The 16091-nt window shown below is 32.1% G+C and overlaps 4 protein-coding genes across 4 annotated transcripts in view; 2 read left to right on the forward strand and 2 right to left on the reverse strand.

The window, feature by feature from the left end:
* Positions 1–5166, reverse strand: part of LOC108691559 — a 95533-nt gene extending 90367 nt beyond the window's left edge. The window contains exon 1 of the mRNA XM_018199348.1: positions 4667–5166. Coding sequence (XP_018054837.1) covers positions 4667–4762 — 96 coding nt within the window. The 5' untranslated portion in view covers positions 4763–5166. The remainder of the gene's footprint in view (positions 1–4666) is intronic.
* A 2497-nt stretch (positions 5167–7663) lies between these two features.
* Positions 7664–10842, forward strand: LOC108691478 (pseudouridylate synthase 7 homolog). The gene is made up of 6 exons (XM_018199236.1): positions 7664–7991; positions 8294–8794; positions 8850–9326; positions 9558–10212; positions 10286–10437; positions 10512–10842. The coding sequence occupies exons 1-6, from the start codon at positions 7919–7921 to the stop codon at positions 10826–10828; spliced, it is 2175 nt and encodes a 724-aa protein (XP_018054725.1). The 5' UTR covers positions 7664–7918; the 3' UTR covers positions 10829–10842.
* LOC108691479 (eukaryotic translation initiation factor 3 subunit K) lies at positions 10839–12981 on the reverse strand. The gene is made up of 4 exons (XM_018199237.1): positions 12805–12981; positions 11550–11769; positions 11251–11470; positions 10839–11175 (listed from the first exon to the last, which is right to left on the reverse strand). Exons 1-4 carry the CDS (start codon positions 12855–12857, stop codon positions 11018–11020), a joined length of 651 nt encoding a protein of 216 aa, XP_018054726.1. The 5' UTR covers positions 12858–12981; the 3' UTR covers positions 10839–11017.
* Positions 12982–14122: 1141 nt separating this feature from the next.
* The window catches only part of LOC108691613 (PHD finger-like domain-containing protein 5A), a 2941-nt gene continuing 972 nt past the window's right edge, over positions 14123–16091 (forward strand). Inside the window, exons 1-3 of the mRNA XM_018199454.1 lie at positions 14123–14318; positions 14391–14581; positions 15775–15917. Of these exons, the coding sequence (XP_018054943.1) occupies positions 14267–14318; positions 14391–14581; positions 15775–15864 (333 nt within the window). The 5' untranslated portion in view covers positions 14123–14266 and the 3' untranslated portion in view covers positions 15865–15917. The remainder of the gene's footprint in view (positions 14319–14390; positions 14582–15774; positions 15918–16091) is intronic.

The raw sequence follows: 16091 nt of genomic DNA on the forward strand, positions 1-16091 counted from the left end.
CGTGCTGCTCATTCAAGAGAGGATAATTTTCTGCACAGACGGCACTGATAAGTGCTTGGACAAGCCGTATGTGAAAGAACATCGTTGTACCTCTTCGTCGAGCAACATTAACTGATCGAGTATAGCTAAGCCTTGAATTTAAGCTGTATACACACAGCGGTGCCCGTAATCTTCGATGCAAGTGTTTTCAGTGGCAAGAAATTTCGAGATTACTTGATAGTGTAACAATATAATAAATAAATATATATAATAAATCAATTTTGCCCTAAATGTTTTGTAAATATGTACAGACTTTTCACGTTTATAAAACAATCTTTTTTTTAGTGATTTGGATGAACAAATTAGTCTACACAAACTAATCTAACGAATTAATCTAAACACAATTTAGCCGAATATTAAACTTAAGTAGAATACAAAATCCTAAAAACAAGATAACATTAAGTAGAAGTTATTTTAGGAAAAATCGTAATAATTTATTTATTTTATTTGAAAACTTTTTAATTAAAAACTTGTTTAAAAGTCATTATCAAAAGTTTCACTTATCACTAAATCATCGTCAAATATCAAATGATATCATCATAATTTTTCTTAAAATAACTTTTACTTGACGTTATCTTGATTTTATTATGATTTTATTCCATCTAAGAATATCATAAATGTGTCTTAAGATATTCGGATCTGTGAATAAACATTGTTATCGGAGGAAACTATGGAAAAGGCGATGATAGACGTGTTTTGTGTCGTGTCAAAAATACTGCGAACTGTCGCAATTTTAGCACGATCTTTGACCCACGTTAGCCGGAAAAGAATAATGTTTCCACATCCAGAACTTGAAATGTTCGTATCGCGCGTTAGCGTTGTAAATGTTACATTCGCATCACGCGCATGATACACAATTCAAACAAAGTTCTATTTCACGGTATACGCCGCAATTTGCGCGCTTGTAGCGTTTATGAATCATTTGCCGCGTCACAACATCACCTATGTTACATAATAAAAGGTCGCGTGTCGCGTAGCGGACGTTTGCGGAGAGTTGCACGTGGGAGACGTCCTCGAAACTGACACCAAAAAAAAATTTCTATCGCAGTTTTGCAAGCACGACACGCGACTCGCAACGTGATAGAATCGAAGTTTGATTAGCCAGAAATACTGCTGAGTACAACTTTTAAATACACGTAGCGTGCTATATCAAATTTCAATCTCCAAATAGAAAGACAGATGGATTACAATATCAATTCCAAGAACATCAGCTTTAGGATGCTCATGGATGCTTCCGAGAACCTTCGACATTTGTCCTGCAGCAATTTTAACTACGGAAAATTTTAGAAAATGAAATCCGAACAATTCTGCATGCCAGAATTAACGCGAAACTGTCGTTCTCATGGTCGTTCTAATTCGCGTTATCTTCATAACAGGATTGTCACAAATTCTTCGTCCTAAAATTCCATAACGTTTCCAGACAAAATTTCATGATTTTCCCTGTTGTTGATGTTTTCAATAATATTTTAAAATTTTCATCCGAATATTTTCCTGATTTGAAAACTAACAAATATTATATTTGTAGAAATTTAACATAGCAACGTAAATTACTACACAGAGAAAAACGGTTTGGTGGAAATGGTCAAGCCAGAAGGTTTTGATTAAATCAATCAGAATTCCGGTTATCTCGAATAAAATTTTAGTAGTAGAATTAGCCAGAAAATTTTCTGATTAAATCTACTAAAATTCTAGTTGAAATAATCAGAATTCTGATTAATTTAATCAGAATCTTCTGTCCATTTTCAACCAAACCATTTTTCTCAATATATTAATGTTATTGTATTGACACTGCTTGTAATTATTAAGTTGGTATTCCAAAACTGTGTACATATATTAAAAGTACATATATTAAAGTCAAGAATTTTCATTTCTCAGAAAATTTTGCAAAATTTCCTGATGTTTCTTTAATTTCTAATTGTGTACTACTTTGTATAATCAACGTTAGACACGTGGTTAACGAAAGAACAAAAAATTACTCAAATAGAACGAAATTCGCTGGTATTATAAAGACAGGCAGGACGTGGCAAAAAAGTCAAGGCTCTCTCTTGTCGCTGACCTTCGTCGTAGCTTCATCAAATTATCTAAAATCGTCGTAGCTAGCCGACTGTATTTCAGAATTCCTTGATTACACGTCATCTTATGATTACGTATAACAACTTATACGTTGAATAGATTATCGATCTCTTAATTCACATCGAATAAACAGGAAGTTATCGCGTTTATCTTGCGATTTTCTAATCGCGCATTTGAAAATTGTACAACAACGCATTGTCTCGAATATACGTTATGAGTTATAAACTATTTATAAATTATTTTATATCTTTATAAATAAAAATATAAAAAATTTCTATTCTCATAAACTAAAAAAATTGTCTGCACAGGGAAAAAATAATATTGTATTAATAGCATAACTGACATTAGTGTAATTGAAAATAATCTTATTAATTCAAGTGACAGTAATAAAAATACGTCCATTATACTAATAAAAGTTTTTCATTACTTTCATTTCCACTACTTTCATTACTTTCATTACTAATTTATTAACTTGAGTTTTTTAGCAAGTAAGAAATATTAGTATTTCTAATGTTAATAATACTGTTGTTGAATAAGCAAAGTTATTTTTAGATTGCTGTTAACTAATGCTGTTAATATAACATAATTTTTTGTAGTACAGTCTACATACACGTAAAGTAGACACAGATTTACAATGATTGCAAAGAAAATTATAGCGTTGAGTTGGAAAATTGCGCAACGTTTCGTTTTGAATACGTAATATTGTAAGTATCTTTGTAAAAAAAAAAAAAAAAAAATGAGAAACGGATTCCGTTCTCGTAAACTCAAAGAGTCGTCTATAGAATGATGGAGTTGATACGAAAGTGGATACGGATTTGCAGTGGTCGCGAAGAAAATTACGATGGCGTGTTCAGTGATAAAAGTATACCGCACAACGTGGGGCAGATCGATGCAATTTTTTCCACTCGTACGATTATCTCGTTTCACCGCTTACGTGATAAACGATTAACCCCAAGATGCGGCCAAAATTGAATAATAACGAGCAGAAGCTGCATGTTCATACATTTGTCTCTCATTTTTCTTCTGCGATTCGTTAGAGAAGATATTAAACAATTCACATTAAAACGGATTCGATATAATATGAATTAATATAAATAACGAGATTCCACTACTAGTCTATTTTTCAAAAAAATTTATCAATGTTGACACACTCGCGTTTTATAAAACTCAGCGTGACTTGCTCTATTTTAATGTACATTACACTCGATTACGATATTTATTTTAATTTCCATGTAATAATTTCAATCAAGATTCTCAGGGCATAAAAATTAAATATTTCATTTTTATATTATATGTTGAGAATCCTATTTGATTGAATCAGCTAATCTCTTATATTTGGATATGGACAGACAAATTCTTGGTCGGTGTAATAAAATAATTTTGTTTTAAATTAAAGCAAAAAGTTTGGTTGCTATAACATTTTACTTGTTTTTAATAATATAAATTTTGTGCTTCAACTAAATTATTTTATTGTATCAACCAAAAATTTGTTTATCCATATCTAAATACGAAATTAATTAATTCAACCAAATGAGTTTCGGAATGTAATTATTGGATAATCTAAAAGCGAAGAGTTGAATTCGAAACGTCTAATTAATTTGGTTATTTAATAAAGAATTTGAATTCGCACATCTACACCCAGAGAAAGGTTTTTTCGATTTAAAGAAATGTTTCTTTACTATACGATTAAAGAAAAAAATTCTTTGATTTAAACATTATTTTTTTAAATTAAATAAAAAAAATTTATTTAATTTAAAGAAATTATGTTCAAATCAAAGAATTTTTTTCTTTAATCGTATAGGAAAGAAACATTTCTTTGAATTGAAGAAATCTTTCTCTAAATATAGTATTGGCTCTAATTAATATTTGTACTTTTATCATTTATTATATATTCTTTAGAGTCTTTCATTATTCTTGATTCTTCGTCAATTATGTGACGTTTTCGCCAATAATGTGACAAAACATGGAAATATTCCAACGGATAAATTCGAGTTGGTCGACGTTAATAATGCAGATGAATCGGCATTACGGATTGAGCTGTATACATGTATAATATGATATTTGTTAATTAACGATTATAGCAATATGCCTTCATCAAATATTCAAATTCGGGATGTAATGTAATTATGATTACGTATACTATTTCTGCATGCATTGCCTCGCGTATAAATTGCACAACTGGTGCACCTTGTTTTAAAGCAAGCAAATACTATCATTAATAACAATTAGCATCATATATGGAGTGATTAGACGTACTATATCAGTCAATAATTATAGCTTCATAAAATAGACATGTCATTATAATATAACGTTATTTCTAAATCCTACTTTATCAAGAGAAATAATAATGCATTCTATGCATAATCTATCCTTAAAATAAGCTCGTATTTATTTAAAAAAAAAAGTTGCGCGATCACGTGACCGCGAGAGAGAGAGAGAGAGAGGACCGCGCAGATACGTTCAAATCGTAGCCTTCCAAAAATAACAATGCAATTTATTTCGATTCTGCGATCACGTGAAAGCGCGACAGACATATCGGTTGACGTTCACTCACCCTGGAGATGCGCAGGGGTTGATGCGTGTCGCAGCCGCCGTGCATGCGGAAGCCCCACGGGGACCCGCCGTAGAGGGTGACTTCTCTCGCGCTCATCCCGCGTCGGCACCCCCGCTCCTCTTCGTCGACACGCGCATCCGATTTTTCCCGCGTCGCGTTGCGTCACGTTACGTCGTGGCGCACAGAGTGATACGTGGCTAAGTTCACGACACTCGTGCCCGCATCGCGGATCGTCGCGCGAGGTAGAGTCGTAGAGATGTTTCACGACGTAACGCGCGACACCCGGTGACGGTTTTATCCGCTCCGAAGTTTGTATTGTTGTCGTCGTGAATTTTCTCACGTTGCCACGCGAAGGGTCGATTACGCAAAATCAGGGTAACAATTATAATGGTCGTTGTCGCAATGACGGCGACGACGAGCGCCGATTACGCCCACTGATGCAAAACGCGACGGCAAATCACACGCACGCACGCGCGCGCGCGAGACCCACACTCGTCTGAGGTTCGCGTTGGACTGATGGCGCGTCCTTCCTCCCTCCCCCACCATTCCGCCCCCGCGCGTAGTAATCCGCGCGCGTATGCCCTCCCTCTCCCCCTTCGTCCACCTGGCCGTTTCGTACTCCGCGAGGGTGCGTGCGCCCACCCCAGGACCGTTATTACGAGATCCTTTCCGTCGAGTCGCCCCGAGAAAAATTTTCCTTTCTCATCTCGCGACTTTTTTTTTTACGTTGGCTGTGAAATCATCTTTAAGATTCGATGCCATCAATGTAAGGGTGCTATTTCAAAAACAATATAAAGAATGGACATGCAAAGAATATACAGATCATATAAGAATAAAATTTAAAAATTAAAACGTGAAAATTATAATAAAAATATAATACTCTGTAATTAATTGATAGACAAAAAGAAATACATATTACATGTTTCGATCTCACGATTGAATCCCCTTTAGATATTCGAAAAAATTGTATATATCCAGTGATGTTAAAATGATTGCATGACAAATTTTTCAAGCCTGTTGGCTATAGAATAGAGAGAAATCCAAGGATTTCTCTGTCCCTCCTGGTTCCATCAATGTAAGAGTGCTATTTAATTTATGCTTTATTGTTGTATGACAAGTGTGTACAGAACAGAGAGATTTCTCTATTTTTCTATTATTTCTTCCCATATCTAACAATAAACTTGAAAATTTGTCGTAACGACAAAAACGCACAAATGAAATGTTACCCTTCGGTTTGAAAAATAAAATATGACAAAAATGCATAAATAAAATAGCAACCTAAAATTAACTTTAATCTCAATTTAATTATCTTCCTTTGATACTATGTTCAATGTAATTTAACTTTAAATTTGGTAACTTACTTTCTCTACTTCTTAAAACTAGAAAAAGATGAAGAGTTATGCGAACCAAAATTAAATTAGATTGGTAGAAATATATATTAGAATAATTCTAATAATTACATTGGTGATATTAGGCCTAAATAGTAATCGACATAACTTAAAAATAACATAACATTAATGTTATAAGCATTTATTCGCATTGCTTCAAATCCCTAAAAAATGTTGCACTTAAAATGGAATAAATATATGTATTCTGGCATTGAAAAAAGAAGTGAGGATTCTGAGTGCAAGCAACACGAACACTTATTATCTTTTTTTGCACTTAACAATATAAATATATTATATATAACACATGATTACAGAAAATAAAAAGTCTAAAATTGAAACATAAGACGTCTTAAAGATATTCTTTATATCTCGTTTTTGAATATGCATATTGTCTGAGGAATTACATAACAGTTACATTATTGAGTGTGAACTTATGACATTGATGTTATGTTATGTTAATGTCGATTATGGAATGTTTTTTGATTTTAATATATTTTCTCTCGAAAGGAATACAATTCGCAATATTTTGAAATTTTTTTTTTTTGTTTAAACCCAATTCTGGTTCTTTACCATCTTGTCTTCTATTTCACACGTACTTTTTATCATGCCTTCATGTTTTATTGTTGTCTTCCACACATGATGCTTATTCTTCTGGCATTTTTACGCACAATCAGTTGACTACTAGTTAGCTCGTTTCTCATAGATCCATTCTTTTTCGTTCTTCCTGAACAAAAAGGAAATTTTTTATGTACTTTATTTATACGCTTCGACAGTCCAGAACAACTCGTTTCTCTTTACTACAAAGGTTATCCTTTCTTGATATCCTACAAAATAAAATGTATCGATTAAATATATTGCATCTGAGATAAAATGTATTTTTTCTTATACAATACAAAAACTTTTAAGAACATTATTGTATGTTCACAATGTTATCGCAAAATTGTTGGGCTATTGTAATATTGCTGTAATATTGCGATAATCTATGCTGTATGACTTTCTATGAATTTCTTTTTACATAAATTTCTCTAGTAGCACAATTATTTACACAATATTGATCAAATGTATCAACCCATTATTGGCCAATATATTACAAACATTTAACTATGTTAATTGTCAATAAATCGCAAGTTTTAGTCGTAATTAATGTTGATGAATTCATTTCTAGATAATGATTCTCTCTCGACTATACTTTTTCAAAATTAATATTCTTTTGTATTTAGGAACACGAAAGTAGCAGCAGAATTGAAAAATGGACAAAGATGTCCGCGAGGACAGGACCGAAAATGTAAAAGCATGGCTGAAGTTATATTGTCGAGATAAATTTGTAAAACTTAAAAACAAATGGCTATATGCAATGTATTAAAGTAAAGTCTATAATTTGATCTTAAATTCTTACCCATTTTGCTTCATGTATATCGATTTAATTACAATATACGTGGTTAATTCGACGGGAACCGGACTCCATTTTGTCAAGAAAAATTTTCGCGCTGTCACTGAAGTTGACCGCGCGATCGAAATCGACATATCGCGAGTTCGATTTTAATGTTACCGCTCGAGAAACTCTGGCGAGATGGCGGTACAGTTCTCTGTCAGAAAGGAACATGGTAACGTGACACGTGGTTATGTTTGTATGTTGTATGGTTACATTTGTGTATTGACACATATCGACATTCCATTAGCTTTGGCTACATTGTTCTCCTTCCGATTTTTCTCGGAGATAGATGTCGTTTATTTAAAGAGGAAGAAGAATTTCCGGCATTCGGCGAACATAATAACTGACCATTTAACCTTTTGGATTTGATATCACTTGATATTGTAAAAAGATCGTGAATAATTTTCTCACGACTGTGTTCGCCAAATCGCGATGTCCACCAATACAGACGGACGTTCTGCTGAAAATAGCAAGAATCGCTATTTCCGTGGATCAAGGCGGAGAGGTAATTTGTTATTTATAATACTATGTTATTGTTTATAATAATTATTGATAACAAATATTTCCTACTACAATCGTTAAGGGCGAGTTTGATCAAACTCTGATTAACTTAATTGGCAGTTTATTCGAGTTGATCGACCAGTAGAATCGCTTAAGACAAATTTTTCAATACACTTTTTAATCTTTTTTAATTTATTTACATTATTGAATTTAATAATTTTATTTATATTACTTAATAAAATAGTGCTAATTAAGTTAATCAGAGTTTGATCAAAGTCATTCTGAAAAGCGATTGTTTTTCTGAAGGTGGTTATCAGAACAAGCCTGGCAGACGGAGCTTCAAACGCACTTTAGACCGATCACCACGAGAAAATGTAAAGAGGAGCAAATTGGATATTGGCAGTAGACTGAAAGAATCTGACATAGGAATTACGGAATATATCGGCAAGCATCTTGGCTTTTCTGCGATAATTAAAGAGAGGTACAATGATTTTCATGTCAACGAGATAGATCTTGATGGACAAGTGGCCAAGCTGATCCATCAAGACATCCCGCGCAATCCCTGTGATGACGAAAGTATCGAAGATCTGAAAATATTGGTGTCACCGACAATATGGGATCAGCTGCAAGCTTTAGGAAAGGAAAATCCTTCGAGTGTGGAAATTGATGTGACTAACATCGATAAAGTTGAACGTAGGACTATTCATACAATTGCTAAGAAATTAGCGAATGTCGTCAGCCAGACAGTAGATAAGGGCGATAAAAAGTTCCTCACGATTGTGTCGAATACTAAAAATGACACGAATGGTAAGTTGTAAATTTCCTCATACAAAAAAGAGACTTTATAATTTTTGATTGTTAGGTCCCAAGATTCGCAAAGATAAGAGAATAGATTGGAGCAGATGTGGAGGAGATTATTGTCACTTTCTGTTACACAAAGTAAATATGGATACGATAAGCGTTGTGAACCAGTTGGCTGTAAGCTTACGATTACAACCGAATAACTTTTGTTATGCTGGCACGAAAGATCGCCGAGCCTGGACGACTCAATGGATTAGTTTGAGAAAGGTAGAACCGCATAATATATTGCGAGCTGGTAAAAGTATACGCGGTGCTTATGTAGGGAACTTTAAATACGCTAAAGACAGTCTGAAATTAGGAATGCTAAGTGGTAATCAGTTTAGGATAGCGCTGAGAAATGCCTGTGAGACAGATGAAAAGATCGAGCAAGCGATGAAATCGTTGCAGAACAATGGCTTCATTAATTATTACGGTTTACAAAGATTTGGATCAGTACCTACTATACCCACACACGAAATTGGAAAATGTCTACTTCAGGGTGATTACTGTTTTCTTTATATCAGATAGCATTTTAATTTAACTGTTTAAGTTAGATCTTTAGAAAATAATATTTTTTCGGTGTGAATTTATATAAAGGACGGCATATGTATATAAATTCACATCGAACATATTATTTAAGCACTAAACATTTATCTTAGATAGTTAAGGCTTTAATTATCCAGTTATGTATTTTTATGTAATTTATATATATTGCATTATCTTTTGTTAGGTAAATGGCATGAAGCAATTGAACTAATTCTGAAACCACGACCGGAAAAGGATAACGAATTGGCAGAAGTTAGACGAATCTATGCAGAAAGTAAGGATGCCCGTGCTGCCTATGACAAGCTCAAAAGAATCGATACAATTGAAGCCAGACTTTTGAAAGGCCTACAAATATTGGGTGACAAAAATCCTCTAGGCGTACTCGACTCAATCCCTCGAAACATTCGATTAATGTATATTCATGCTTATCAAAGTTTCGTATGGAATCATATTGTATCGAAAAGAATAAAACAGTTCGGAACAGAAGTGGTCGTAGGTGATTTAATTTATGACAAACAGAATTGCAAAGAGACTATAAATAGCGAAAGTACGGATTATCCTTTGAATGATAATGAAGACATTAAAGATAAAACTGATATTATCTGTGTCGAAGAAAAAGATATCGAGTCAACATCGAATGAAATGAATAAAGAAAATTCGGAGCAGGATTTTCCAACAGTAAAAATTCTTACAGAAGAAGATTTGTCGAATTACACTTTGGCTGATGTAGTTATGCCTCAGCCTGGATGGAAAGTTACATATCCGCCGTATGCAAAAGCCTGGTACGATGAATTTTTAGCTAAGGATGGGTTAACTACTGATCTTAGACAAAACAACAAGTGAGTGAATTTACTTACAAACATATTACAATAAATTGTTACTATCTCTTGTATATTTACTTTCTCTTTTTAGAAAGTATAGTTTAAGTGGTGCTTATAGAAATATATTAGAAATTCCAACAAATCTATCTTGGAAGATTATGCACTATGAAAATAAACATGACGATCTAATCTTATCAGATATCGACGAAATGAGGAAGCATACGTCTCCACAGGATAAACCAAGTAAATCAATTACTTTTATATTTATTCGAAACGTTTGTTTTAAAAATAATTCAAACTGTATGAACTACTTTCAGATGGAAAGAACAAAGCGTTGATCATAGAAATGTGTTTGAAGTCTAGTAGTTATGCCACAATGGCTTTGCGTGAAATCTTGAAGAATGATACTTCAGCAGAAACACAGGCCGCTTTATCGGCCGCTCATGATGTAGACAATATAAAGTCCAACGTAACCACCATAGATGAATGTAGCAGCAAAGACTTGGAAATTGAGAAAGATACAGAAAAAAATTTTGACAAATGCCAGGAAGAAGACGTTGATGTAAAGACGAATGAGATAATGAAGATAAATGATATAGAGAATATATCAGAGACATGTCAAATTATAAAATAAAATATCTTTCATAAATAGAAGATTGTTATTACGACATATACATCTTTTTATAAAATAAATTTTAAAAAATATACACAGAAGATGACTTTTCATAATCAATTAATTTGTTAACAATATTTTTTAATAAATCAATTGATTATGAGTGATAATGTTGTAATAAATTTTATTAAAAAGTAATCACTAATATTTTTACAGACAAGCAGCCATCAAACCTGCCACATTTTCAAAATCAATCTTTTCAGTGATATTTTTGGTTTTGATATTTTCGTCTTGATTTGCAACGAAGATGATTGTTTTAGTTTCTTCTTTCCAACCATACTTTTTCACCCAATGTTTCAATGTTGCATCTGTAAAGAAAGAAGCTTAATAAACTTTACTCAATATTACTGCAATATTACAAATAAAAACTTTATATATCATACCATCCACGCCACCAAGCAATTGTGCCAGGAGTGCCCTATCTATCGTTTGAAATGTGATTCCTACTACGTGACACACGAACTTTCTTATCGAATCCTGAAAACCTACAATTCTATCACAAAGCTCCGACATGGACAACACTCTGTCCCAAAAGTGCTGGAAGTCACATCGTTCCAAGATATCTCCCAGATACATGATTTGATTAATGGGGCTTTCCGACATCTAGAAATCAATGCAACTGTATATTAATAACTTTCACAAAAAAGAAAATTATCCTGCATACTTCAATTGAGACAATTACAAGTTTCTCGCTGAGCAAGCACTTGCACAGCACGAAATCAGTGTGTGGTAGATTGGTCAATGCCTTCAACAAAATCTGACATGTAATGTCCATATTAAATCTGTGCGGGTTTAACTGATAGAGTTTTAGAACAGCCAAATTTGCTTCCAGATCATAAGCATTTTCTCTGGATTGTATTTCAACATATTTCTCTAAAGTGGTGAGATTATCTGGATTGTATCTGAAAGCACATTCATTGTAGTTAATACAAGTAAAAAAAATTAATTCTAAATAATTATTATATTATATAAAGTATGAATATATTATTAGATTAATAATTGCTTTCCAGTTACACTAAAATTCAGATTCTCATTTATGACATCATTTATAACTCAGTTGAATGCACATTTCTTTTTTTTTCTTTTTATTATGATAAATGAGATTTAATTGAAATTTTAATACAATCTGTACAAGTTTGAAACTGTACAGTATATTTTATTGATCTAAAATCAATTTAATTTTTCTTAAAATTTAATTGTTAAATATAAAAATCTAAGAGACATGTATTTAATTCATAATATCATATTGGCTGAATTTGAAATTTAAAATAATAAATTCTCAAAGCTAATGATATTTAATTCCAATCAATATTTTAGACAAAACAAAAATTTTTACATACATACTTTATAACTAGCTACATATCTAGATTTTGCAAAAATAATATTTTGAAAAACTCTTATCCTTATTAAATTTTAAGATCCTTTTTCACTCCTTAAGTCTTAAATTAGACCAATATAAAAAAATACGTGTCTTAGATTTTTGTGTTTAACAAAATGTTTGAAGAAAGATCAAATTGGTTCGACACTTGTGACAAGATCCTTCTCAGTATCTTGTTAACTCATGTTATACAATAACTTTTTTTTTAAGCAAGTAATAACATCACTATCTAAGTACAAAATACATAACTTTAGACTCAATAATCAACACTTGCATGTAACTGGAAAGCAAGCATCAATTATTTTCTTTTTGAGGCATAGTCGACATAAACGTCATTCTATTCTTGACATTTAATAAATAACAAATATAAAATACGAAATATTGAAACTTTTGTCGACTATGTCTCTTGAAAAAAATGCAGTCTAAGACATACAATAAGGATCGCATTGACAAATTTTAATTCCTCATTCGTATGCGATAAAACACTTGCGAGTAGCACGTGTCATAGAAAAACTATTTGTGCGGATCAAAAATGCAACAAGAATGAAAAACGACGAACCTTTCGATGCCTTTGAGCATTCCAGCTACAGTTTGACGCATCGCTTCAGCCATTTTTGCTAATAAAAGAATCTTATACTGCAAATATTGTCAATGTAATCAAAATTGATCGAAACCACTATTACGAACAACACAACCTCAAACAGACAAGCATAGACAAAACATCCATAGATTAGCTGTGTTCAACAGACTCAACTAAAGGCTATGGCACAGTATATACAGTAGCACAACTCTCCTGATTTTATGTTGTCCAAAATGAAGTGCATGCAAATAAGTAAGTTGCCCAGTAATGCCATCTAAACTTTTATCTCATAAACTTCTTTCTTTTTTCGTTCTCTCTTTCAGGACCATTTAAATGTCGAATAGCTGAAATACGAATCAGAGAAAGAGATAGAAGAAGAGAAAATCATATAATAATTAGTTTAATTAATTTAATTTAGTTTATTGCGAACCTTTATGAGAAAGACTATATGTTAACAGAGTAATATAAAATAAAATACAATACAATAGTCATTAGTAGCATGCAAATGGTTAGGCATCAGCAAAATTGCTGATGTCCACCAGCAATAAAACCGGAAATATAAGACAACATGCAATGAGAGGTGAACCATTAACTGAAATCATACATACACATATACACACACACACGCCGCACACACACGTCGCACACACACGTCGCGCACACACACGTCGCACACACACCACACGTCGCACACACACACACATCTGCAATTTTGTCAGTCTCGCTTAAATACTGAGTGATATGTATAATTGCTGGATTGCTTTCGTTTTAGCTAGAAATCTGCGTTCTATATGGTGCAATTCTAATAATTTACTAAAACGCAATCTAGCAAGAAAACAAGCATTATATGTTGCAGTCGTTAAATAAAAATATTTTTACAGTATAACATTTGTATCATACCACATTTATATAATTTTATATTTTCTTATTTTTGCATTTTTTTCATTTTGCATTACAATTATAAATCTATTTCTTTTATTACATATATATATATATATATTTAGATTTTATATATATATATACTTTGTGTACAAACGATCTAGAGAGAAAAATAAAGAGCAATTGAGACAGAAATTCAGATGGCACTACTACTATTAATTTACAGAATGTGTATACAATCCTACTCAACAGCTGAGTGAGAACTCACTGCTATTCGTATTCTTTTAGATCTAAAATTCTGATTGGATGATCTAAAAGAATACACCAATAACACCGAGCGCTCGTTCAACTATTAAATCCGCTGAATCAGAAAAGAACAAACTTATTGCACTGTTCAATGTGCACCAGTTCAGTTCAGAAAGTACAAGAATAAAGGAGATATCTCTTGATGACAACAAATTGTAACAAATTGATAGAAAAAGCTGAAATCATTAAATGAGCATTTAGACGTCAATATTGTTTTCTCATTCGTTTCAAGAGTGAATAACAGCATTTAATAAACATGGCCAAACATCATCCGGATTTAATCTTCTGTCGCAAGCAACCGGGAGTCGGTGAGTTGAGATTGAGTCCAATCCCTATAAGTCAAAACAAAATATTTTAACAATTATCCTTTTTTTATTAAGCCATCGGTCGACTGTGCGAAAAATGCGACGGCAAATGCGTCATTTGTGATTCTTACGTGAGGCCGTGCACCTTGGTTAGAATATGCGACGAATGCAATTATGGTTCTTATCAAGGACGTTGTGTGATATGCGGTGGTCCCGGCGTGTCGGACGCGTATTATTGTAAAGAATGCACGATACAGGAGAAAGACGTAAGTATAGGTTCTTTTAATTCATCAATTGCACAAATGCAACTTTGCTCCATATAATGCATTAATTATAAATAATAATAAATTTTAAAAATGTCTTTTATTTCTAATTATCTTAGATTAGTCTATTCTTTTCAGCTGAACTTCTTATAGAAACTTAATATTAGTAAAATTATTACCGAAAATTAAATGTAAAGTATGTATTTCTTTTCTTTTTAATAGTGATAGGATGTAGTTTACTTAATTTAAATTGTATACAAAGTGTCTTGTTTTTGCCAATCACTTTTTCAGAATTTTTTATCAACTTTTTAGTACTGCATTTTCTTATTTTTACCATGAGAAAATACGATATTAAAAAATTCTGAAAAAATTCTTAGAATTTTATAAGACGAAAATAAATAATTTTTATCTCTTGCTGTTTTTCTGTAAACTTAATAGTATTTGAATAAGAAATTATTGAAAATTAATATTTAGCGATTTTTGATAATTAATATCTCATTAACCATTGCAAAAATTGCAAAATAATAAAGAACTCAACTCAATTTAGTTCGCTCTATCTACATGAAAGTGATTGATCAAAACTTATGGGACCTGTATATTATATTCTTTAGAATCTAATTTTTAAATTTCGAGAGAGAAGCATATAAAAAATCTAATTAAAATAATGTAAAATTTTGTTGAAGGGCCTATATATATGTGTCCTACTATTTAACGCGGGATCTGAACGACGCTAGTGATAAAAGATTTTTTAATCACCAGATGGATTTTCAACTCCTTAACATGAAAAATCGCGTATGTGAACACAGATGGGATTGAACCCCCAGTTCTACAAATCATGAGTCAATCGCACTGAGCGGCAAGCCACTCAATGCCTCGAAAGATAGTAATCAATTACTTATTGAAATACTAAACAACAATGTTGTTAATAATTAAAATAAATAATTATTGTCTTTTAATATAGACCAATATTAGATTTTGTAAACGATTTTTTGCGATCTTTTCTTTTATTAATTTTAAGAATTAGAAAAAGATAAAAGTTTAAACAGAGATTAAAGTTGATCTACAGGAACAGACGTTTTCTTTCCAATATGGAATACCGCAAGAAGTTCAGTGGAAAAGAACAGACTTTGTATATTTACAAGTTTTGTATTCAGTTTGTATATTCGCAAATTGAATATCTTACATCGTGTTTTCAGAGAGACGGATGTCCCAAGATAGTCAACTTAGGAAGTTCAAAGACAGATCTCTTCTATGAAAGGAAGAAATATGGATTCAAAAGAAGATAATTACACTTTTTCTGTATAGAATTTTTCCTAAAATAATATTACAAGAGCATCAGGTAATTTATTATTTTTATAAAAGTATCGTTACGATAGCAACATAATTTTTTGTTTCGCAATATAATACTAGATAATTATGGATATCTTAATTTTATATATTAAACTACGCTCTGTAAGCATGAATATAGCAAAGATAAAAAATAAATATTCAATTTGTTTTATATATATATATA

Source organism: Atta colombica, unplaced genomic scaffold (genome assembly GCF_001594045.1).
Source record: "Atta colombica isolate Treedump-2 unplaced genomic scaffold, Acol1.0 scaffold47, whole genome shotgun sequence".
NCBI lineage: Eukaryota > Metazoa > Arthropoda > Insecta > Hymenoptera > Formicidae > Atta > Atta colombica.

Bases quoted from the DNA above. Each gene is read 5' to 3' on its own strand.
- LOC108691479 (XM_018199237.1), bottom strand. From the start codon at position 12,857: ATGGCTGAAGCGATGCGTCAAACTGTAGCTGGAATGCTCAAAGGCATC. The intron at 11,471-11,549 runs GTAATTGTCTCA...ATTGATTTCTAG, and splicing joins GCTTGCTCAGCGAGAAACTT to ATGTCGGAAAGCCCCATTAA. The intron at 11,176-11,250 runs GTATGATATATA...CTTTCTTTACAG, and splicing joins ATTGCTTGGTGGCGTGGATG to ATGCAACATTGAAACATTGG.
- LOC108691478 (XM_018199236.1), top strand. From the start codon at position 7,919: ATGTCCACCAATACAGACGGACGTTCTGCTGAAAATAGCAAGAATCGC. The intron at 8,795-8,849 runs GTAAGTTGTAAA...TTTGATTGTTAG, and splicing joins TACTAAAAATGACACGAATG to GTCCCAAGATTCGCAAAGAT. The intron at 10,438-10,511 runs GTAAATCAATTA...AACTACTTTCAG, and splicing joins GTCTCCACAGGATAAACCAA to ATGGAAAGAACAAAGCGTTG.